At 45.6% G+C, this 23140-nt stretch overlaps 1 protein-coding gene across 2 annotated transcripts in view; it reads left to right on the top strand.

The window, feature by feature from the left end:
* The window catches only part of LOC111833675 (palmitoyltransferase ZDHHC9-like), a 46973-nt gene that overhangs the window by 1368 nt on the left and 22465 nt on the right, over positions 1 to 23140 (top strand). Inside the window, exon 1 of one of the 2 annotated variants that reach the window (XM_072702144.1) lies at positions 10331 to 10581. The exons of the other annotated variant lie outside the window; for it this stretch is intronic. Within the exon in view, the coding sequence (XP_072558245.1) occupies positions 10505 to 10581 (77 nt within the window). The 5' untranslated portion in view covers positions 10331 to 10504. Of the gene's footprint in view, positions 1 to 10330; positions 10582 to 23140 lie in introns of those variants that run through there. 2 annotated transcript variants of the gene reach the window in all.

A 23140-nucleotide genomic window follows, 5' to 3' on the forward strand; every position in this document is an offset into this window, starting at 1 on the left:
TTTAATTTATTTGGAACTTTATCTCTGTAGTTACCTTCGTGGGGGTTAATTTGTGTGAGTCTGGGGTTGCTGCTCCGCCAAAGGCATTCAGTCCCATGATGGGTCGGCCTCATGCTTATGTCGGATACCCGGTGTTTAAAGGGCGGCGATGACCATTGTAATGTGCTCCATGCGCGGAAAAAAGAGAGAAAACGTCCCACGATTTTACGCTCTGCGTCTCAGTGGGGCGCATGGTGTTATCGCTCAAAACACAGGAGCGCTGGATCTGCCCGTTTCATTCCTGACATTGAAGGAAATGGGCAAAACAAAAGACATTACGGTAAACCGTGAGCACTGGGCACTTCGCTGCAGTGGCCATGTGCAGCGATCGATGCCGTTTCAGAGGGATCCACGTTTAATGGACACGTTCAGGGTTTGGGCTGCGATATGCAAGTCTTGTATGTCAGGGAAGCCTATTTTATTACCGCAAAATAATATTTGGTTTATTGCTGGTTTAGTGAGAAGGCACCTTTGATTTTTGGTAGCCTTTAGAAAGCTGATCTAATGGAATATTATTATTATTATTATTATTATTATTATTATTATTATTATAACAATTTAAGCACCATATATTCATTACGAAGACAATCCTGTCATTATCTCTAGAAGCATGAAAGTAACAAAAATGTCAAAGAACCAACACAGGCAAAATAAAATGCATTCGGTTTAATCCATGAAAGGGTATTTACATCAGCAGCCAGTGTGTGACTCGCAGAGCTTGTGGAGCACTGTAGATGCCAAGCGTCCTGCAGGATTCGAGCGTGTCTCGGTTGCTTGGCGCCTACTGCCCACTGGCCTTGCTTCTGCAGCATTGCTGGTGTTCTGTGTGCTGCTGGCTGTTGGTCGGTCCCAGTGACGCTAATGCCAGAGGCTCGTCTTCCGGGCCAGAGAGATGCTTCATGCGGTTTATGCAGACAGGCCAGCCTGCATTCATCCTTACAGCTGACTGTGGGCTGTGAGCGGATTATCACCAAGGGTGCTGTGACGTCTTATAATCGGTGGCCTCTAAACTTAAGTTCCTGATTCCTTGCTAAATCTGTGCAGCAGTGAAAAAGCAGCGGTCAAGACTAATGCTGCTGCAAAATGGATCACAGCTGCTGGGATTTTTCCATCTTTTCCATCTTATACCCACATACAATTATCTCTTCTTAGGAAATTATATTATAACAAGGTAAATGAACTGAGAAGAGAAGGACATAATATAAACCGTGTACAATTGAATTTTTTTTTTCAGTTTCTGGTCTAGGGAAATTATTATTGAAATGGTGCAAAATGCTCTTTATGTGTTGTGTACACTCACCTAAAGGATTATTAGGAATACCTGTTCAATTTCTCATTAATGCAATTATCTAATCAACCAATCACATGGCAGTTGCTTCAATGCATTTAGGGGTGTGGTCCTGGTCAAGACAATCTCCTGAACTCCAAACTGAATGTCAGAATGGGAAAGAAAGGTGATTTAAGCAATTTTGAGCGTGGCATGGTTGTCGGTGCCAGACGGGCCGGTCTGAGTATTTCACAATCTGCTCAGTTACTGGGATTTTCACGCACAACCATTTCTAGGGTTTACAAAGAATGGTGTGCAAAGGGAAAAACATCCAGTATGCGGCAGTCCTGTGGGCGAAAATGCCTTGTTGATGCTAGAGGTCAGAGGAGAATGGGCCGACTGATTCAAGCTGATAGAAGAGCAACTTTGACTGAAATAACCACTCGTTACAACCGAGGTATGCAGCAAAGCATTTGTGAAGCCACAACACGCACAACCTTGAGGCGGATGGGCTACAACAGCAGAAGACCCCACCGGGTACCACTCATCTCCACTACAAATAGGAAAAAGAGGCTAAAATTTGCACAAGCTCACCAAAATTGGACAGTTGAAGACTGGAAAAATGTTGCCTGGTCTGATGAGTCTCGATTTCTGTTGAGACATTCAAATGGTAGAGTCAGAATTTGGCGTAAACAGAATGAGAACATGGATCCATCATGCCTTGTTACCACTGTGCAGGCAGGTGGTGGTGGTGTAATGGTGTGGGGGATGTTTTGTTGGCACACTTTAGGCCCCTTAGTGCCAATTGGGCATCGTTTAAATGCCACGGCCGACCTGAGCATTGTTTCTGACCATGTCCATCCCTTTATGACCACCATGTACCCATCCTCTGATGGCTACTTCCAGCAGGATAATGCACCATGTCACAAAGCTCGAATCATTTCAAATTGGTTTCTTGAACATGACAATGAGTTCACTTTACTAAAATGGCCCCCACAGTCACCAGATCTCAACCCAATAGAGCATCTTCGGGATGTGGTGGAACGGGAGCTTCGTGCCCTGGATGTGCATCCCACAAATCTCCATCAACTGCAAGAAGCTATCCTATCAATATGGGCCAACATTTCTAAAAAATGCTTTCAGCACCTTGTTGAATCAATGCCACGTAGAATTAAGGCAGTTCTGAAGGCGAAAAGGGGTCAAACACCGTATAAGTATGGTGTTCTTAATAATCCTTTAGGTGAGTGTAGATATGAGGTCTTGGATGTGCTGTGCTGGAAATGACCTTAAATATTTAGAAACAAGGCATTTCTTTCATAACAGAGTTAGTGCATTTATATAGCAGTAAAAATGTGCTACGGCATAATTTATAACTTGAAATGTTCTTAAGTTGTTATTCAACATCATTTTAAGGGTATATGCAAGTACTAAGAACTAGGATGCTGGGAGTACGCACGCTACGCTGCTGCGCGGCAGGAGTAGCGGCCAGAAGTCGTACTAGGCGGAACTGGTGCGGAGAAAAAAAATTTGATGTTGCAGACAGGAAACAGGAGCCCAAGGAACACAATTTGGACTTACAGTCCTCTTCGTTCGTATGTCTGAAAGTTCGTAGGTTGAAAGTTCATAAGTAGAGGAGCGTCTGTATACTTTTAAAACCTTGTCTGCATGGTACCTTTAACGACAGAGCCTGCTTTAGGGAGCTTGCTACTAATTGGTACCGTGTTTAATAGTAGTAGTGATGTTTCATTCATGACTATATAAAATAGGTAGTTTTCACATTCCATCATGTTCTCTATGAGACACACACATGTATGCAGACATGTATAAAGAATATTAATTCAAATTTAGATTTGTATGTTTTCTTTAATTGACGTTTTAAGTTATATGTGAAATTTTGTTGGCGAGTACTTTAGTCAACAGAGTGGTGGGATGGTATTTTTGTGGGATTAGCTGGTGAATCAGACGAGCGAGAGACCAGTGAACAGTGAGGCAGCGGCCAGGGATCCCATCTGGATGCGGTTCAAAACTTAGGAGGAAAATATCTATCAGTCTTCTCTAGCGGGAGAGAGAGGATAAGAATTGTCCTAGAGGCCTAGCTTTTTCCAAATATGCAAAATACACATAAGAATCAGAGCTTTTGCTGATATTTTCCTCTAAATTTCCTTCATCTCCAATATCCTGCCAGATGATTTGTGTACTTATGCACAGAAGCACAGAGGCACGTTGGCTTGCCGTTCTTCAGGACTGCTTCAGTGTGATCCGGAAGGCTTTCGAATAGTTCCTGATAGAAATCTATTGTGCTCAATTCCATCTTTTTGAAAGCAATTTTGAATGTAATCCTATTCCATTCTGTGCTGGAAATTTCTAGGTTTAAAAGGTAGTCTCAATAAACAGAAATGAAGTCAGCCTGGTGTCTAGGGCTGAAAATCTTTCTGCACTTTCTGCAGTTACTGGTTGCATCTTTACCTTCCATGCAGGTGCACCAAGGTCACATCATTGTCCTGTATAATACCAGGCAGTCGCTGGGTATCAGCTGTCATATAATTGGTTTAGATAATTCATTTTAAATTCTACATTATTTAAATTGTTATTTAAAAGGTGTGCGAGAGCAGGAGTGAGGGTGTGTGCACGAGAGCAGGAGAGAGGGTGTACGAAAGCGGGAGTGAGGATACGAGAGCGAAAGTGGGGTGTGAGAGAACGGGAGTGGTGTCGGATGTGCAAAAGTGGGAGTGAGGGCATGTGTGTGAGGCTGAGTGAGGGCGCATGTGCGAGGATGAAAGTGAGGGTGCGTGTGTGAGGATGAGAGTGAGGGCGCGTGTGCGAGGATGAAAGTGAGGGTACGTGTGTGAGGATGAGAGTGAGGGTGCGTGTGTGAGGATGAGAGTGAGGGCGCGTGTGCGAGAGTGGAAGTGAGGGTGTGTGTAAGAGTGGGAGTGAGGGCATGTGTGGGAGTGAGGGCGTGTGTGTGAGAGTGGGAGTGAGGGCATGTGTGTGGGAGTGAGGGCATGTGTGAGAGTGGGAGTGAGGTCGTGTGTGTGAGGGTGGGAGTGAGGGCATGTGTGAGAGTGGGAGTGAAGGCGTGAGAGTGGGAGTGAGGGCATGTGTGAGAGTGGGAGTGAAGGCGTGAGAGTGGGAGTGAGGGCATGTGTGAGAGTGTGGAGTGAGGGCATGTGTGTGAGAGTGTAGTGAGGGTGTGTGTGTGAGAGTGGGAGTGAGGGCGTGTGTGAGAGTGGGAGTGAGGGCATGTGTGAGAGTGTGGAGTGAGGGCATGTGTGTGAGAGTGTAGTGAGGGCATGTGTGTGAGAGTGTAGTGAGGGTGTGTGTGTGAGAGTGGGAGTGAGGGCATGTGTGATAATGAGGGCATGTGTGTGAAAGTGGGAGTGAGTGCGTGTGTGTGACAGTGGGAGTGAAGGCATGTGTGTGAGAGTGGGAGTGTGGGCATGTGTGTGAGTGGGAGTGAGGACGTGTGTGTGAGAGTGGGAGTGAGGGTGTGTGTGCGAGCCTGAGAGGAAGGGGCAATTGGGTGGGCATGTGCATGAGAGCGGGCGTGTGCTCACGCTCCGCTCTGCTAGTTTTGGGACAGCAGGGGAGCTCTGTCCCTCACACCCAGGCTGTATGCCGTGTAACCCGAGGAGATTCGCAGTGCTGACCTCGCAGCGTGACCAAGGCTAGCAGGAGGCTTGCTAGCGGGCTTGTGGTGGAGCCCAACCCAGAGCACAGAGTTAGGCTGGCTTACCTGAGTTTTAGATTCTCTGTTGATGGTGCCAGATAGTTTTGGATTGAGGAGTTTTATTTTCCTTGTGTAGTGAGGGAATGATGAATGATGAAATTAATGGCTATATTAAAAAGAAAACCAAAGGGACATTTTGCTTATTTGATGTCTAATATTCTCTCCTCTCTCAGCAAAAATTGTGAGCAGGCCTTCTCCCCCATGACTAATTGAACACCATAAACAACTTTTATAGGCGTTTTATAAGCCATGTCAGTGCCAGGAAAACAGGAAGTAATTCCCCGCGTTATGGACGCCACTTCCTTTAGAGATGATTACTGCCACGGTTTCGCCTTCACTTTGCTTGAGCATTTGACAGTCTCTGGCCTCATGTTTACACAAAAAATATCAGAAAGAACCATAGAGCTGTATCATTCAGGACAGACTAAATTCACCATGTTTTTTACGGATGGGATATAGGCTGCTGTAGAATATTGCTTTTAGAGAAATAACTGATGCTATGAAATTGAGCAGAAGGTTGGTTGTTACTGGCAGGAATTTTAGGGAACCTGACCATCATACAGCGAAGCCCTTTATGCTTCCCTGGGACTAAGAGTAAAAAACTTGTAGTAAAAAATGAAACTCTAGATTTTCTTGAGTGGATCAAATTTGAACTGAATTTCTTTACAGACTCATTTGAAGTATATATAGTTATATAAAAGAGAAATATGTAGCTTTTGAAAACTTGGGGGGAAGTTTGACTCAGTGTTTGAGTTTCAGGAGAAGCAGGAAAGAGGATAATGGCTTTGAGTTGCAAACCACTTAGGCCTACCTGCTGTGGAGTCTTTTTCAGACGTTGCATACAGGGACCTGCCTTGATGATTTACTGGCCTGTTAAGATATACAAACTCCAAAATGCAAATATACAGAATCGCAGCATGAATTTGTTTCCCTCGGTGGCATATGTCAAAGCGAATTAAAGCGAATCGTTTCCTTAAAAATGACGTGCCGCTGAATTTGCCCTAAGGCACTTTGCTGTGTGACAGTCAGCAGTTCCTGCCATGCCATCTGACATGCAGAGTTATCCTTTTGAAACACGCTGAACTATTTAAGTCTATCATCACTTCTAATACTTAGATTTTTTGTTCATGCCTTGGTAGAGATATGTTGTAGGTGTCTGTTGCATTCTAGGGTTGGCTTTGGGTTTTGAAAGTTTCCTTGACATGCTGTGCTTTTGGAAAGACCAGTAGGATACTGAGAGAGGGGATAACTGATGGATGAATGTGAATGATTTTACGTGTAGCTCAGCCGGCTGAGCCCCTGATCCTGTGATCGTAAGGTTGCTGGTCTGAGCCTGGCGTCAGCAGTAGAGTCACGTCTGCAGGGCCTAGAGCAAGGCCCTTAACCCCCAGCTCCATGGGTGCCACTGCAGGCGGCTGCCCTTCACTGCCAAGCTTGCTGTCACTTACATGTGTGTCATGGAGGCCAAGACAGGGGAGGTGAAAAGGGAATTTTCCCACAGGGATCAATGAAGTGTCATTATTATTATAATATCCAGGCTGTTTAGCGGGAATGATGGCTGCACCACCTCTCGATTCCTTCTTGTATGACTAAACAGTCACACATGGCCGGCGTGTTGTTTACCAAACGGCTGTCCTGAGAGCATGGGACCCCTGGGGCTGTTTTGGAGGAATCTGTATTTCTGCTGAAAGCAGGCGCGTTGGAGCGTGTGCTGCCACGCTCTTGGACGGGGTTCACAGAGCACCACAGGGCCTGGAATTGAGCACGAGCCAGGCATCTTCGTAAGCAAGGGGTGGACAGGGGCCCATGTGTACCGAGATCGCAGGCTATATGGTACTGTGGCCGTGTGAAGGGGGATCACAGGATATACGGTACTGTGGCCGTGTGTAGGGGGTCGCAGGATATACGGTACTGTGGCCACGTGTAGGTGGTCGCAGGATATACAGTACTGTGGCCGTGTGTAGGGGGTCGCAGGATATACGGTACTGTGGCCACGTGTAGGTGGTCGCAGGATATACGGTACTGTGGCCGTGTGTAGGGGGTCGCAGGATATACGGTACTGTGGCCGTGTGCAGGTGGTCGCAGGATATACGGTACTGTGGCCGTGTGCAGGTGGTCGCAGGATATACGGTACTGTGGCCGTGTGTAGGTGGTCACAGGCTATACGGTACTGTGGCTTTGTGTAGGAAGATAGCAGGATATACGGTACTGTGGCCGTGTGTATGAGGTCACAGGCTATACGGTACAGTGGCTTTGTGTAGGAGGTCGCAGGATATACGGTACTGTGGCCGTGTGTAGGAAGATAGCAGGATATACGGTACTGTGGCCGTGTGTAGGAGGTCGCAGGATATACGGTACTGTGGCCGTGTGTAGGAGGTCGCAGGATATACGGTACTGTGGCCGTGTGTAGGAAGATAGCAGGATATACGGTACTGTGGCCGTGTGTAAGGGGTCGCAGAATGTATGGTACTGTGGCCGTGTGTAGGGGGTCTCAGACTATCCGGTACTGTGGCCGTGTGTAGGGGGTCGCAGGATGTATGGTACTGTGGCCGTGTGCAGGGGGTTGTAGGATATATGGAACTGTGGCCGTGTGTAGGAGGTCGCAGGATATACGGTACTGTGGCTTTGTGTAGGAAGATAGCAGGCTATACAGTACAGTGGCCGTGTGTATGAGGTCGCAGGCTATACGGTACAGTGGCCGTGTGTAGGAAGATAGCAGGATATACGGTACTGTGGCCGTGTGTAGGAGGTCGCAGGATATACGGTACTGTGGCTTTGTGTAGGAAGATAGCAGGATATACGGTACTGTGGCTGTGTGTAGGAAGATAGCAGGATATACGGTACAGTGGCCGTGTGTAGGAGGTCGCAGGATATACGGTACTGTGGCTTTGTGTAGGAAGATAGCAGGATATACGGTACTGTGGCTGTGTGTAGGAAGATAGCAGGATATACGGTACAGTGGCCGTGTGTAGGAGGTCGCAGGATATACGGTACTGTGGCCGTGTGTAGGAGGTCGCAGGATATACGGTACTGTGGCTTTGTGTAGGAAGATAGCAGGTTATACGGTACTGTGGCTGTGTGTAGGAGGTCGCAGGATATACGGTACTGTGGCTGTGTGTAGGAAGATAGCAGGATATACGGTACTGTGGCTGTGTGTAGGAAGATAGCAGGATATACGGTACTGTGGCCGTGTGTAGGAGGTCGCAGGATATACGGTACTGTGGCTTTGTGTAGGAAGATAGCAGGCTATACGGTACTGTGGCTGTGTGTAGGAGGTCACAGGCTATACGGTACTGTGGCTGTGTGTAGGAGGTCGCAGGATATACGGTACTGTGGCTTTGTGTAGGAAGATAGCAGGATATACGGTACTGTGGCTGTGTGTAGGAGGTCGCAGGATATACGGTACAGTGGCCGTGTGTAGGAAGATAGCAGGATATACGGTACTGTGGCCGTGTGTAGGAGGTCGCAGGATATACGGTACTGTGGCTTTGTGTAGGAAGATAGCAGGATATACGGTACTGTGGCCGTGTGTAGGAGGTCGCAGGATATACGGTACTGTGGCTTTGTGTAGGAAGATAGCAGGATATACGGTACTGTGGCCGTGTGTAGGAGGTCGCAGGATATACGTTACTGTGGCTTTGTGTAGGAAGATAGCAGGCTATACGGTACTGTGGCTGTGTGTAGGAGGTCGCAGGATATACGGTACTGTGGCTTTGTGTAGGAAGATAGCAGGCTATACGGTACTGTGGCCGTGTGTAGGAAGCCGCAGGATATACGGTACTGTGGGGGAGCTCTGTAAATGCCGCATTTCAGTGGCGGCACTCTCTGAAGTACATAGACCAGGGAGTGGCTAGATTTGTGAGTAGGTACATGTGTTATTGGTCTGGTCGCTCTTATGGCTGCCATACTCAGGGAGTAGCTGTTGCTGTGGTGGATCGGCTCCTCCCGATGGTGTCCGATGTCAATTTTTCAATGAGACTCACATAAAGACACTCTATGGGAGTCTTATCTGCCGTCTTAGTGAATGCTCCGACCACTGTCAGTGATGTCTCGATGACGGAGTCATTTTATTTGCACCTCCAGTCTGTGGTTGATCGGTGCCCATGAGGTGACACTACTCTGGTCATGGGTGACTTCAGTGTGACCACTGGCGCTGACAGGGCTAGCTATGAGGATTGTGTCGGTCTCCACAGGTCTGTCAACCACGGTGAAAGTGGGTCCATGTTCCTTGACATGAAAAGGTCAGGGGCTGCAGATCAGTGGATCCTGATTCGCTGTTACTGCAATACTGGTGGTGCTGCAAAGGAGATCAGTCACGTTCTCGTAGGCAAATGCTGGTGGCTCCTACAGAACTACAAGTTTTATATAACTGCCTAGTTTGAGAATTCTGAACACAAACTTGTTTTTGCTACTCTGAAGATTCAGCTTAGGTCCAGTAGACAACCACCTACTAGGAGAATGAGGCTGGACCTGGCCAGACTCCAAGATCAGACTCTTTCTAATGAGTTTACATGCAGTTTGTGTGATTGCCGATTGTCATGCGATGACCTTCCATGATAAGACCCTGAAGGTTAATGATGGTTGTGTTGGTGTTACCGGTGTTCCTAGAAGGAGATGTTTGATCTTGCAGGGCATGGCTGGATGGCAACTCCGGTCTGTACCAGGAACTGAGAAGGACGGCTGCACATTACGCACATCCGAATCTGTTCCTCGGAGAGTAGCAGTCAGGGTGGGTGATAGAACGGTCCTTATGGATGACACTGCAGTTGTGACCCACTGGGCTGGCTACTTTGAGCAGCTGTTTAATGCTGAACCTCTATTTCTGGATATTTCTGGGTCCATAGTTCTTGAGGGTGATTCTCCAATTAGTTTTGAATCATCCAGTCTCAGTGAGATTCCACGGGTGGTCAACAATGATTACCTGAGGGTGATCAGACTTGACCGAGTGTCAGCCTGGGGATTGCCAAATGGGATCCAGAGGTGTTTAGTCAAGTGGTGGGTGCAGCAATGTGCTGTACCAATGCATACTTCCCTGACCTGATCTCATGCAATATTTACTGCACTTAATGCACTGCATTCATAACACTTTCAATGAACAAGACATGACTGCATGACAGCATGACATATCGTTATTATACATTAATAAACATATTATTATAAAGTTTCTTGTGTAGTTGTCATATTTTATTTGTTGAAAGTTGTTTAACATGTTTATAATGCTTTAATACACTTATATAGGTATACTTATATGCTGCTCAGTGGCGGTTCTACACGGAGGCCTAGGGAGACCCGTGCCTCTGTAGACATGTCCCTGGCCACCCCTGTGGCCCCCCTGTGCTGACCAAATAAAAAAGTATGAATTTATTATGATTTTACACACGAGCGCCAAAAGCGGAACTAATGCGACGCATCGTTCTACACGGGTAAATTAGAGCGGCGCACCCAAACACTGTGGTGCTGCTCGGTGAATGGGAGCGCAGCAACAGCTAGAACCACTCTTGGATAGTGGAGCTACGATTAATTTCTTCTGTAGCAAGAGTCGAAGGTAAGCAAAACAATTTCATCTCGTGAGTGACTTGTTGTTCTTGCACATAACCGTGTTACTTTTGTTTTTCACACTGATAATGAAATCAAGTTTGGAAGTGGCTGGTCTCGAGATGTTTAAAAACTTGGTAACACTTTTATATTTGTTACTGTATTTGTACCCTTATCATTTTCTATGGCCCTACCTCTTTTGCACCTGCACTTACTCTTGTACAAAATAAATGTTTGTATGATCTTAAAGTAAAATTAAGTTTATAATCTTTAAATATCATTTGTTGTCATTTTTTAATGTGCCTCTCTGGTTAAACACTGGCCCCTTCTTGGCCCCCCTAGTAAAATTTGTCTAGAACCGCCACTGATGCTGCTTATTCATTTTCTGTGAACACAGTATGAAGGTGCACTGAATTGTTACCCTATAAGTTATACTTGTTTATTTTATATAGAAATTGTGGTACTGTGTCTTGTCTTTTTGTCTTTGTTGTGTACTCACAGTGTGTAATCTCAAGCTATTTCCTCTGGGATAATAAAAGCTTTCTGATTGTGTTTTCGCCATTCTCCAAGTGTATTTAGTAGACATGAAAGTTGTTTACCTCATATTTAGATATTCTTCAGCTGAAGGGGAGGGGCCATCGACATTAAGCAGGCCTTGGCTATTCAGGTGTATTAAGTGACCACCAGCCACTCAGCCCTCTATGATTAATGCTCCTCGACGTGGTGATACAGGGCCTGGTCATTAGCTCTCTCTGAATTAGCATATAGGAATGGGGGAGGGGACTCAAGAAAGCATCCAAGCGCATTGTGCTAGTGCATTGTGCTAGTGCACTGTGCTAGTGCTTTGTGGCAGTGGGTTGTGCTAGTGCTCTGTGGCAGGGGTCTGTGCTAGTGCTCTGTGGCAGTGTGCTGTGCTAGTGCGTTGTGCTAGTGCTCTGTGCTTTGTGGCAGTGCGCTGTGCTCGTGCTTTGTGCCAGTGCACTGTGCTAGTTAATCAGTGATATAAAAGGGTGGTTGTGCATGTGTGAGATGGTCGCCATGGTGAAGACACTGTTACCGTCAGCTCTTTGAGTAGCAGATTCCATCAGGCTAAATGCATCGTGCTAAAAACAGTGTATTAATAGACGTTTTTCTGAACATTTGTTTGGAATTTTAGTCACAGAAATGACTGTCAGAAGGCTGACAGAAAGCCTTCATCCCTGAATGCATTTGCATACAAAGTAAGCACAGAGTCACATCAGGTTTTTGGGATAAATAAAGTTTGTAAAAATACCACTTTCCCCTTATCTGTCTTTACAAAAGGCAAACAGATTAATCTGGCCTTGTTTAACATGGTAATTAAACAGGGTTTTCCGTGGCATTGTTGCACTTTTGTAGTTTTTTGCTGTGTTGTGTTATGCAGATTATTAATGAACTAGAACTATTAGTCATTGGTGTGTTGTAAATATTTCTGCAGACAAAAAAACCACACCTAAAAACAAACATAAAAACAAAGGAACAGTGTTCCTTTACCTCTGTCACGATTGCATTGTATTCATTATAGTTTTATACTCATATATATATACACACACGAGCCAAAACATCATGGCCACTCCGACAAGGAGTGAGCAGTGTTGACTATCCAGTAAAAGTGGTGCATGTCAAGGTATGGGATGTATTACACGGTAAGGTAACATTCGGGACTCGTAGTCAACATGTTGAACGCAGAAGGAAAAGTCAGGGATACTGATGTGAGTGTTGGGTGGCCAAGACTTGTCGATGCGAGATGTGAATGAAAGCAGTGGTCATCATCGCCAATGGTCCGTTGCATCATATGGACGGCCAAGTGAGTGTAGAGCATCAGTGGCATGCCTTGGACCAGCAAGCCTGGTCCACGGCTACGTTTGTACTAGATGCGATGATCTTCGTTGACATCCCACATCGACGAGTCCTGGCTGCCCAGCACCCTATAGCTGCTAAATGGGTTTTCCCTCCTCAGACTCTCAGCAGGTGAAAGGCGTGTCTGACCATGGGCTCCCCACATGCCTTAGTGTTTTGGAGATACTCTGACCAAGTCATCGGGCTGTAGCAACTGGGCCCTTATCAGTCACTCAGATCATTGTCAGCGTCATTTTATCACTGCAAGTCCCCAATGTTACAGCACCTTACCGTCTAATATATCCCAGACCTTGACACGCACTGTTTTTTACTAGACAGACAGCATTTTTCATTATATGCTTTGTGTGTTTTACTTTACCATTTTGTCTTAGCATTACACTGTGCAGTATACATGCTGTTATTTTTAATATTGCACCTCATGTTCCATTATGAAGCCACATTTATCGGAGGTCTATGGACTCAAGTGTCACCTTACAAAGCTACTGCAGCAGCACAAGTAACTGCCTGCTTTTCACGGCAGCCCAGCGCTGACTCCTCCATCGATCATAATTAGCCGCTGGATTGGATTTTAGCGCTATGTCTGTGCTCCAACGATGCCGAAGCAACAGCGAGTTTTTCAGTATTTAACAGCAGCACTCTGCAGTCTTTGTGCTGCCTTGAATACAGACTGTCCGGTTGGATACTGGAAACATTTGTTTTCTCAAAAAGCAACAGCTTGTCTCTTTCAATACGTAGGTTCACAGGCAATTTTACATAAAGCTGAGAATATAAAACTGCAGCATAGACCACATATTGGATAGATGTCAGTAATCTATGACATCTCTGTGTTTTAAAAATTATTGGTTAAAGTGATTGATTGTTCCTGAGGTTGTTAACTGTTTGCTGCAGCCTTCCTGGGACATGCATCAGGACACCTGCTGTAACTCATAAAATTCTAGCTAATATGTTCCTTTTGCTAGAGGCTTCACGTAAAAGCCGTGTAAGAAGTGTGAATGTGGCCATCAATTAGTCTGCAGTGTGTCGCTTGCCTGGTGTCATGTTGCTAGGTCAGGGGGATATTCGCCCTTCCTGTCCCCCTCCTCCTTACGGAAAATATCAGCTATTGTCTTGGCGTCGATCGGTGGCAAATGACGCAGGGACACCGAACTGAAGCGCAGTCAGTGGAAGCGTGACAGATGTTTGCTGCTTTTATTTGTGCAAAGTGTTAAAATTTCATTGTTGTGTTTAATTTTTCTGCTTAGATTGGAAATTATTTTTTAAAAGGATTTTGTAAGTTAATTTAATATTTAAGACAAACCCTGTGTGTGTGTGTGTGTGTGTGTGTGTGTGTGCGTGTTTGTGAGTGCATATATTTACGCCTGATCAAGTCACATCCAATCACCAAAACATTATGACCACCACCACCTGAAGTGAGTAATGAATAATGTTGACTGTCTTGTAAGAACGGTAAAAATGCTGCATGCCAAGGCCCGGGATATTTTATACGCTAAGCTAACATTCGGTACTTGTAGTCGAACGTGTTAAATGAAAAAGAAATGGGCAGCGATACAGATCTGAGTGACTTTGATGAGTATTATGGTCAGGCGACTGTCGGAGCTCCTGAGGACCAGCAAGGCTTGCGGGGGGGTCTTGTTAATTAGACTAATTAACTAAATGATTATTGTCTGCAGTCTACAAAATAACATGGTCAAGTTATCATAAGACATATTTTTTTCTTTTTATTAGAACCATCATTGAAGTAGTTTTCTGAAATGATTTGGTGCTTGTGAAAGAGAAGTTTGCTTTAAGCAGATCACTGCTCGCCCGTTCTATTTTATTTTTAAACTTTTTGCAGACTGCATAGTCTTTGTTGGCACTTTGTGATTCACCGCAAGTAAACAAAATGCTCTTTATAGTAATTATTGTATCGGGCAAAAATAAAAAATATTTGGAAAAGGCATTCGACCGTGTCCCTCGGGGAGTCCTGTGGGGGGTGCTCCGGGAGTATGGGGTGCCGGGCTTCCTTTTAAGGGCTGTTCGGTCCCTGTATGACCGGTGCCAGAGTCTGGTCCGCATGAGCGGCAATAAGTCGGACTTGTTTCCGGTGAGGGTTGGACTCCGTCAGGGCTGTCCTTTGTCACCGATTCTGTTCATAACTTTTATGGACAGAATTTCTAGGCGCAGCCAGGGCGTTGAGGGTGTCCGGTTTGGTGACCTCAGGATTAGGTCTCTGCTTTTTGCAGATGATGTGGTCCTGTTGGCTTCATCAGACCGTGACCTCCGGCTCTCGCTGGGACAGTTCGCAGCCGAGTGTGAAGCGGCTGGGATGAGAATCAGCACCTCCAAATCCGAGACCATGGTCCTCAGCCGGAAAAGGGTAGAATGCTCTCTCCGGGTCGGGGATGGGATCCTTCCCCAAGTGGAGGAGTTTAAGTATCTCGGGGTCTTGTTCACGAGTGGGGGGACGATGGAGCGGGAGGTCGACAGGCGGATCGGTGCGGCGTCCGCAGTGATGCGGGCGCTGCATCGGTCTGTCATGGTGAAGAAGGAGCTAAGCCAAAAGGCGAAGCTCTCGATTTACCAGTCGATCTACGTTCCTACCCTCACCTATGGTCACGAGCTGTGGGTAGTGACCGAAAGAACGAGATCGCGAGTGCAAGCGGCCGAAATGAGTTTCCTCCGCAGGGTGGCTGGGCTCTCCCTTAGAGATAGGGTGAGGAGCTCGGTCATTCGGGAGGGACTCAGAGTAGAGCCGCTGCTCCTCCGCATTGAGAGGAGTCAGATGAGGTGGCTCGGGCATCTGATTAGGATGCCTCCTGGGCGCCTCCCTGGTGAGGTGTTCCGGGCATGTCCCACTGGGAGGAGGCCCCGGGGAAGACCCAGGACACGCTGGAGGGACTATGTCTCTCGGCTGGCCTGGGAACGCCTCGGGATCCCCCCAGAGGAGCTGGATGAAGTGGCCGGGGAGAGGGAAGTCTGGGTTTCCCTGCTGAGACTGCTGCCCCCGCGACCCGACCTCGGATAAGCGGGAGGAAATGGATGGATGGATGGATGGATGGATGGAAAAGGCTCCCAGGCATTTCAGGTTTTTCATTACTGTAGATTATCAGGTACAATGCTGAACTTGCTGAACTATCACTTATTTGCAGTGAGTGGCAGTAATCTTAAACTTAATCTGAAACTTAAAAGGTTTCCAGCCATAGGGCATAAGAAATAGCTCATCAAGTTCACAGCGATAGACAACGGGATGCTGGTGGAGGTGTTGTAATCACACACACTTACAGTCGCAGCGTAGCTGGCAGGTTCGAAGCGTATAAATTGAATTTGGGCACCTTGGAGCATCTGGAGTTAATTGGGGTCAGAATTCCAGAATTTGAGACGATTTGAGTTCTTGCAAATTTCATACATGCTATAGATGAACATTACAGTAACGATGAAGGTAAAAGCTCAGGCACAAATGACAGCTTTTGTAGATTGTCGTTTATATTAAATTCTTCCAGCTTAATAGTAAATAAGCTGCCATTTTAAAGACACTGTGTGCCTTCTTGATATGACTGATATCGGATAAGCAATGTGCTCTCCTGAGAAAGAGTGCTGATGGGGAGGAGCCCATGGATGTTTGGTTCTATTTTATTTTGAAGTCATGCTTGCTGGTACTCGATATTCAGGAGCCAAGAACTAATATGTTTGATTGACTGGCTGTTACTAATCGTAGATGCTGCCCGGACATTTGTAGCTATAGAAGATACAGCAGAGATGTTGCCTGAAAGGTTGACAGCTGTAGAGACCCAGCAGAGGCTCTCGTCCAGAGGAAGAAAGACTGGAGCTTCTGGCCTGAAGTTAACTGGAACCAGAGGGACTGCCATTAGATTCCTGTGCTTATGACACAAGTATTCAAAAAGCTGTAATGGCTAAAGTGGGCCTGATATTATTATTATTATTATTATTAAGGGTCCAAAGGACGAAGTCCTTATGGACCATTATTGTTTTTCTTAGGATTATTAAGGGTCCAAAGCACGTAGTGCTATGGAACCTTATTGTTTTTGTTAGGATTATTATTATTTTTTTTATTTTTATTATTTTTCTTCCCTAAAACTGAATGCCCAGCCTAAACCGTAAGTCCTAGGCCGACCAAATTTGGTAGGATGATTGGTATTTCTACCCACTACTCAGGTTGTCCGACCCGTCCGACTCAGCCAGAGGGGGGCGCCGTAGCGCCCCCCAACACGTTTCAGTCAATATCTCCTGTCCTGTTTGTCCTACAACCAAAATTCTTTTTTCTGCTGATACAGACAGCCATGCCCTACCAAAAAGTCAATGGGACCATGAAGCTCCGCCTACTTAGATTTTTTGCTAATTTGCATATTTTGCAAATACTACTTATCTCTTAAAGTCCTAGCTTGTCCTACCAAATCAGACAAATGAGGTGTCAAACGAATCAGAACTGTGAGCTCATCAAGAATTTCTAAAAAAATTGAGACATTTTGTGTATTGTACGGCCATTAGCCACGCCCAAAGAATTCCCAAATTTGGCCCATTTTGGTCTAACAGCTATGACTTGCCCTTGCCTTGACCTACATCGACCAAATTTGAAATTCTACCTCCGGACATCATTCTGGGGACACGGTCCAAGGGGGGCCGCATTTCGTCCATAGGGGGCGCTATGACTAAAAACTGCCAATATCTCCTGACTGCCTTGGCCAATCCAACTGGAATTTGGCAGATATGTACTAGGTCCCAGCCTGAGGTCAGTCACCTACAATGACAGTCATGAGTCCTGAAACAGTGGCCGCCATTGGCCAATCAAAATCAAGCAGCAATTTGACTTGCTTAATGATGACCAATCCAAATCAAATTTAGCTGGTACATTTGTCCTCTGACCCTCAGCCTACCGTGTAAACAGTGGCTACGGCCACTGTTTATATATTACTAAGACCAACCTAGGCCAATTCAGCTCAAATGAGTTACCAGATCAGGTAGGAAGGTGTCTACCGATCTCACTTGCTTTAACCACAGCAACGGGTGGCTCAGTGGGCTAAACTTGTATGCTTGTAATCAGAGGGTCGCAGGTTCGAACCCAGCTTCGGCGGGTACTCGAGCTAGGCAGCCCGATGTGCACAGCATACCCTCCATGAAGTGAGCTGGGGAGACGTGAAGGCGTTTTCCCCACGATGATGAATGAAGCTTATATTATTGTTAATTTAGACGTGCTCAGGCACTACTTCAGACGGTTAAACAATAATTATTTTTCTTCCCTAAAACTGAATGCCCAGCCTAAACCGTAAGTCCTAGACTGACCAAATTTGGCAACAATATTGCTATTCCTACCCACTACTCAGTCCCACTGACCCATCCCAGTCAGTCAGATGGGGGCGCTACAGCACCCCGATTTGCATTTCTGCCTATATCTCCAGACCTGTCAAGCCTACAGTTGAAATTTATTGCCAGGCCAATTCACTATGTCCTGATGAATCAACCTGCATATAGATCTTGGTTTTACATCTTTGCCTTCTTGCATGATTTATAGATGTTTTGAAAACAGGTTTTTTGTTAACCTCCTAGGATATTCACCTAACATCCATAAATCGGGTGTCATTCAAATCAGGAGACAGTCCTTTTAAAGATTTACAGAAAAAACTTAAACTTTCGGTAAGATACAGCCTCCAGCCACACCCTGACTGTACTGATGTCTTGCCCATTTCAATCAGACAGCTATATCTCAGGGATGCTTCAGCCAATCATTACAACAATTGGCTCACTGATGTAGGACTGTACCCCAGAGATAACCTCCAAATTTCGTGTCGATCGGTCAATCGGGAGCGCTACGCCACTGTCTATATACATCTAAGACCCACCTAGGCTCATTGAGCTAAAACGAGTTACCAGAAGGTGTCTACTGATCTCAGTCGTCTTACCCACAGCAGCGGGTGGCTCAGTGTGCTAATCCTGTGTGCCTGTAATCAGAGGATCGCCGGTTCGAACCCAGCTTAGTATTTTTGTATTTCAGCTAGGTATCCTGATGTGCACAGTGTACTCTCTGATGTTGACTGGCCTGTTACACCTGCACTAAAAGCATCTCCATCCTAATGTCTGCCAACTACTGAGACCGTCCAGCTCTGTCCTACATCTCCTATCCTGTTATGGCAGTCTAATTCTGTCTGACTTTCTACTACCCTGGCCGCCGGTTCACTGCCGTTATTCCTCTACTGTCCGACCAGTCCGATCGTCCTGCGCTTTGGACCCTTTCGTAACTGCCTGCAGTTTCTAGTTATTATTATTTTTCTTCCCTAAAACTAAATGCCCAGCCTAAACCGTAAGTCCTAGGCCGACCAAATTTGGTAGGATGATTGGAATTCCTACCCACTACTCAGGTTGTCTGACCCGTCCGACTCAGCCAATGGGGGGCGCCGTAGCGCCCCCCAATATGTTTCGGTCGATATCTCCTGTCCTGTTTGTCCTACAACCGAAATTGTTTTTTCTGCTGATACAGACGGCCATGCCCTACCAAAAAGTCAATGGGACCATTAAGCTCCGCCTACTTAGATTTTTTGCTAATTTGCATATTTTGCAAATACTTTTTATCTCTTAAAGTCATAGCTTCTCCTACCAAATCAGACAAATGAGGTGTCAAACGAATCAGAACTCTGAGCTCATCAAGAATTTCTAAAAAAATTGAGACATTTTTGTATTGTACGGCCATTAGCCACGCCGAAACAATGTCCAAATTTGTCCCGTTTTGGTCTGATGGCTATAACTTGGCCGTGCCTTGGTCTACATTGACCAAATTTGAAATGCCAGCTCCGTACAGCATTCTGGGGAAACTGTCCAAGGCGGGCCGCATTTCATCCATAGGGGGCGCTACAACTAAAAACTGCCAATATCTCCTGACTGCCTTGGCCAATCCAACTGAAATTTGGAAGGTATGTACTAGGACGCAGCCTGAGGTCAGTCACTTACAATGGTAGTCATGAGTCCTGAAACAGTGGCCGCCATCGGCCAATCAAAATCAAGCAGGAATTTGACTGGCTTAATGATGACCAATCCAAATCAAATTTAACTGGTACATTTGTCCTCTGACCCTTAGCCCACCCTGTATAGGACATCTCATTAGGCCAGATGGGGGCGTGACAGCACCCGCATCTGCATTTCTGCCTATTTCTCCAGAACTGCCAAGCCTACACTTAAATTTTATTGCCAGTCCAATTCACTATGTCCCGAAGAATCCAACTGCATATAGAACTTGGTTCTCCATCTTTGCGTTTTTACATGATTTATATTTCTCTGAAAACAGGTCATTTCATTCACCTCCTGGGATTTTCACCACACCTACATAAGTCTGTTGTCATTTAAATCAAGAGACAGTCCTTTTAAAGACTTAGGGAAAAAACATAAACTTTCGGTAAGGTACAGCCACCAGGCACACCCTGACTGGACTGCTGCCTTTCCCATTTCGATCAGACAGCTATATCTTAGGGATGCTTCAGCCAATCATTACCAAATATCTCTCATTAATAAAGGGCTGTACCGCAGAGATACCCTGCAAATTTCGTGTCGATCGGTCAAATGGGTGTGCTACTTTCACTATCTATATGTGTCTAAGACTCACCTATGCTCATAGAGCTAAAATGAGTAACAAGATCAGGTAGGAAGTTGTCTACCGATCTCACCTGTTTTAACAACAGCAACGGGTGGCTCAGTGGGCTAAACTTGTATGCTTGTAATCAGAGGGTCGCAGGTTCGAACCCAGCTTCGGTGGGTACTCGAGCTAGGCAGCCTGATGTGCACAGCATACCCTCCGTGAAGTGAGCTGGGGAGACGTGAAGGCGTTTTCCCCACGAGGATCAATGAAGCTTCTATTATTGTTAATTTAGACGTGCTCAGGCACTACTTCAGAGGGTTGAACAATAATTATTTTTCTTCCCTACAACTGAATGCCCAGCGTAAACCGTAAGTCCTAGACTGACCAAATTTGGCAACAAGATTCCTATTCCTACCCACTACTCAGGCCCACTGACCCGTCCCAGTCAGTCAGATGGGGGCGCTACAGCACCCCGATTTGCATTTCTGCCTATATCTCCAGACCTGTCAAGCCTACAGTTGATATTTATTGCCAGTCCAATTCACTATGTCATGACGAATCGAAATGCATAAAGAACTTGGTTCTCCATCTTTGCCTTCTTGAATGATTTATAGTTGTTTTTAAAACAGGTTTTTTTGTTAACCTCCTAGGATTTTCGCCCAACATACATAAATCTGATGTCTTTTAAATCAGGAGACAGTACTTTTAATGATTTACAGAAAAAACTTAAACTTTCGGCAATTTACAGCCACCAGCCACACCCTGACTGTACTGATGTCTTGCCAATTTCAATCAGCCAGCTATATCTCAGGGATGCTTCAGCCAATCATTACAAAATTTGGCTCACTGATGTAGGACTGTACCACAGAGAGACCCTCCAAACTTCGTGTCAATCGGTCAATCAGGAGCGCTACGCCACTGTCTATATACATCTAAGACCCACCTAGGCTCATTGAGGTACAATGAGTTTCCAGATCAGGTAGGAAGGTGTCTACCGATCTCACCCATTTTAACCACAGCAACGGGTGGCTCAGTGGGCTAAACTTGTATGCTTGTAATCAGAGGGTCGCAGGTTCGAACCCAGCTTAGGTGGGTCCTCGAGCTAGGCAGCCCGATGTGCACAGCATACCCTCCGTGAAGTGAGCTTGGGAGACGTGAAGGCGTTTTCCCCACGATGATCAATGAAGCTTATATTATTGTTAATTTAGACGTGCTCAGGCACTACTCCAGAGGGTTGAACAATAATTATTTTTCTTCCCTAAAACTGAATGCCCAGCCTAAACCGTAAGTCCTAGACTGACCAAATTTGGCAACAAGATTCCTATTCCTACCCACTACTCAGTCCCACTGACCCGTCCCAGTCAGTCAGATGGGGGCGCTACAGCACCCCGATTTGCATTTCTGCCTATATCTCCAGACCTGTCAAGCCTACAGTTGAAATTTATTGCCAGTCCAATTCACTATGTCCTGACGAATCAAACTGCATATAGATCTTGGTTCTACATCTTTGCCTTCTTGCATGATTTACAGATGTTTTGAAAACAGGTTTTTTTTGTTAACCTCCTAGGATTTTCGACTAACATCCATAAATCTGGTGTCATTCAAATCAGGAGACAGTCCTTTTAAAGATTTACAGAAAAATCTTAAACTTTCCGTAAGATACAGCCACCAGCCACACCCTGACTCTACTGGTGACTTGCCCATTTCAATCAGACAGCTATATCTTAGGGATGCTTCAGCCAATCATTACAACAGTTGGCTCACTGATGTAGGACTGTACCACAGAGAGACCGTCCAAATTTCGTGTCAATCGGTCAATCAGGAGCGCTACGCCACTGTCTATATACATCTAAGACCCACCTAGGCTCATTGAGGTAAAATCAGTTTCCAGATCAGGTAGGAAGGTGTCTACTGATCCCACCCATTTTACTCACAGCAGCGGGTGGCTCAGTGGGCTAAACTTGTATGCTTGTAATCAGAGGGTCACAGGTTCGAACCCAGCTTTGGTAGGTACTCGAGCTAGGCAGCCCGATGTGCACAGCATATCCTCCGTGAAGTGAGCTGGGGAGACATGAAGGCGTTTTCCTCACGAGGATCAGTGAAGCTTATATTATTGTTAATTTAGACGTGCTAAGGCACTACTTCAGATGGTTAAACAATAATTATTTTTCTTCCCTAAAACTTAATGCCCAGCCTAACCAGTAAGTCCTAGGCTGACCAAATTTGGCAACAAGATTCCTATTCCTACCCACTACTCAGTCCCATTGACCCATCACAGTCAGTCAGATGGGGGCGCTACAGCACCCCGATTTGCATTTATGCCTATATCTACAGAACTGTCAAGCCTACAGTTGAAATTTATTGCGACTACAATTAACTATGTCATGACTAATCTAACAACATATATAACTTGGTTCTCCCTCTTTCTGTTTTTACATAAATTATATTTGTCTGAAAACAGCTTTTCTTGTTAACCTCCTTTGATTTTCAACAAACCTACTTACATCTGTTGTCCTTCAAATCAGAAGATAGTCCTTTTAAAGATTTAGAGAAAAAAATGAAACTTTTGGTAAGGTATGGCCACCAGCCACACCCTGACTCTACTGGTGCCACGTCCATTTCAATCAGACAGCTATATATCATGCACTCTTCAGCCAATCATTTCCAAATATCTATCTCGGATGAAAGGCTGTACCGCAGAGAGACCTTCCAATCAGGTATCCTGATGTGCACAGTGTACTCTCTGATGTTGACTGGCCTGTTACACCTGCACAAAAAGCATCTACATCCTAATGTCTGCCAACTACTGAGACCGTCCAGCTCTGTCCTACATCGCCTATCCTGTTATGGCAGTCTAATTCTGTCTGACTTTCTACTACCCTGGCCACCGGTTCTCTGCTGTTATTCCTCTACTGTCCTACCAGTCCGATTGTCCTCCGCTTTGGACCCTTTCGTAACTGCTTGCAGTTTCTAGTTATTATTAAGGGTCCAAAGGACGAAGTCCTTATGGACCATTATTGTTTTTCTTAGGATTATTATTATTATTTTTCTGCCCTAAAACTCAATGCCCAGCCTAAACCGTAAGTCCTAGGCTGACCAAACTTGGTAGGATGATTGCAATTCCTACCCACTA

The sequence above is a fragment of the Paramormyrops kingsleyae genome, chromosome 18, assembly GCF_048594095.1.
Source record: "Paramormyrops kingsleyae isolate MSU_618 chromosome 18, PKINGS_0.4, whole genome shotgun sequence".
In the NCBI taxonomy this organism is placed as follows: domain Eukaryota; kingdom Metazoa; phylum Chordata; class Actinopteri; order Osteoglossiformes; family Mormyridae; genus Paramormyrops; species Paramormyrops kingsleyae.